Raw genomic sequence first — 1,889 nt, 5'->3', positions numbered from 1 at the left:
AAAAAAAGAACACACAGACAGTAAACTGGTGGACGGCAATACAATCTTCGCCGGCGTTGCAACCAAGCAAGAAGATGTTACCAGCGAGCGAGACGTCTGCCGGAGTTCTCTGTGCTTCAAGAAGAGTTCAAGAGAGCTAGAAGGAACCTCCGAGAAGCCATTAAAGAAAGCAAACGTCAGTGCTGGAGAGAACTCTGTGATGAGGTGAATGCAAACACATGGGGTCGGCTTTACAAAATAGTACTTAAGAAACTATGTAATGGCACGATGCAGCTCCCCACAAGATCAAATAATGGTGACAGTATTGTCAGGACACTATTCCCTGATCAGGCGAATACTATTGAATGTATAGACAATACATATAAAACGGATTGTCCACAAATCACGAAAGGAAGAGACATCGCCTCGGACCTACAACATGGCAAGACACCAGGATTGGACGGAATTCCTAATGTAGCTCTGAATGTGGCTCATTTTAATTCGTTCCCAGTCTTGCTTAAAATACCTAGGAGTCATGATCGGTGCACGTCTCCACTATAATGTTCACACGGAATATATCAGCGCCAAATCTGCGGAGGTAGCTTCCTTATTGTCACGCCTTATGCCAAACGTTGGAGATCCTAGGGAAAGTCGCAGAAGGCTTCTTGCTACAGTTGCCTCCTCGAATATGTTATATGCAGCTCCTATTTGGAAAGATGCAATGGTTGCCAAATCATATAGGAGACAGATGGTTGCCGTTTATCGCAAAGTTTGCTTGAGGACGGTAAGTGCTATTCGGACTGTTTACTACGAGGCAGTGTGTGTGATAGCCAGAATGCCGCCGGTGGAACTCCTTGTTGAAGAAAGAATTAGGCATTATAGACGACGCTCTCACGTTTCCAGAGAAGAAGAATGGAAAATTACCATCGATCAGCGTTGGGAAGCTGCAGATTCCGGGAAGTGGACTCGCAGGTTAATACTCGATGTGGAATTGTGGTATGGCCGCCTGCATGGGGAGGTGAATTTTTACGTAACCCAACTTTTGACAGGACATGGATCCTTTTGAGCATACCAATACCGATTCAAGTTGGACTACACGGCAGAATGCCCTGGATGACAGACTGCTGAGGAAACAGCGGAGCATCTTCTTTTTGCTTGCATTCGCTTTATGGCAGAAGGAGAGAATTGGAGAGAGTGTGTGGAGGACGCATCATACCATAAAATGTTGTAAGCTATATGCTGCGCTCAGACCAGCATTGGAACGCAGTGAAGATTGTCACCACAGTCATCCTTAAGTAGTTGAGAGCGGAAGAGAGATCTAAAAGACGTGGAAATGTGAAAACTATGTGAAGAAAATGAGGCGGCACTCAGCCATATACCTCCATGTGGTAATGCCTAGCGGCGGTTCCGTGGAGAGGAATGAACAGGTGTAGGGCGGTGGTTTTAGTGGGTAAAAATCCCACACAGGGATAGGTACGGGCCTATACGTTTCTTTTGAAGATTTATACCGACCCTCGTAAAAAAAAAAAAAAAAAAAAAAAAATTTTAACAAACAGTTTTTCTGTTTGTAAAAATATGAAACTAACAATCATAGAGCACTGTATGTACATTTGATTTTGAATTGATAATGTATTATTTTATTTTCATTTTCAGGTTTCTTGGATCAGACACCGGGACCTCAACTTGTTGACAGTTGCCAGCTACACGTACACCAGTGACGAGAGGTTCGTCGCCAAACATTCGCCTCAAACTGAAGAATGGACTCTACAGATTAGGTTTGCTCAGCTGAGAGACTCAGGAGTCTATGAATGTCAGATTGGAACTAACCCTCCAATTGGTCTCACGATGACTCTTACTGTAGTTGGTAAAGCTTTATTTATAAATAATAAATATACAAATTTTATTATATA

At 43.1% G+C, this 1,889-nt stretch overlaps 1 protein-coding gene across 1 annotated transcript; it reads left to right on the top strand.

The window, feature by feature from the left end:
* Positions 1-514: 514 nt before the first annotated feature.
* Positions 515-1,843, top strand: LOC106690358 (uncharacterized; the record flags this gene model as incomplete). The annotated part of the gene is made up of 2 exons (XM_014435772.1): positions 515-997; positions 1,633-1,843. Coding segments are annotated over exons 1-2 (694 nt in total), but the record flags the coding sequence as incomplete, so codon positions are not given.
* Between the last annotated feature and the right edge of the window lie 46 nt (positions 1,844-1,889).

Source organism: Halyomorpha halys, unplaced genomic scaffold, assembly GCF_000696795.3.
Source record: "Halyomorpha halys isolate HHAL.00 unplaced genomic scaffold, Hhal_1.1 Scaffold1677.1, whole genome shotgun sequence".
Lineage (NCBI taxonomy): Eukaryota > Metazoa > Arthropoda > Insecta > Hemiptera > Pentatomidae > Halyomorpha > Halyomorpha halys.
The sequence above is the reverse complement of the archived record's forward strand: the minus strand, read 5'-3'. Positions and strand labels throughout refer to the sequence as shown.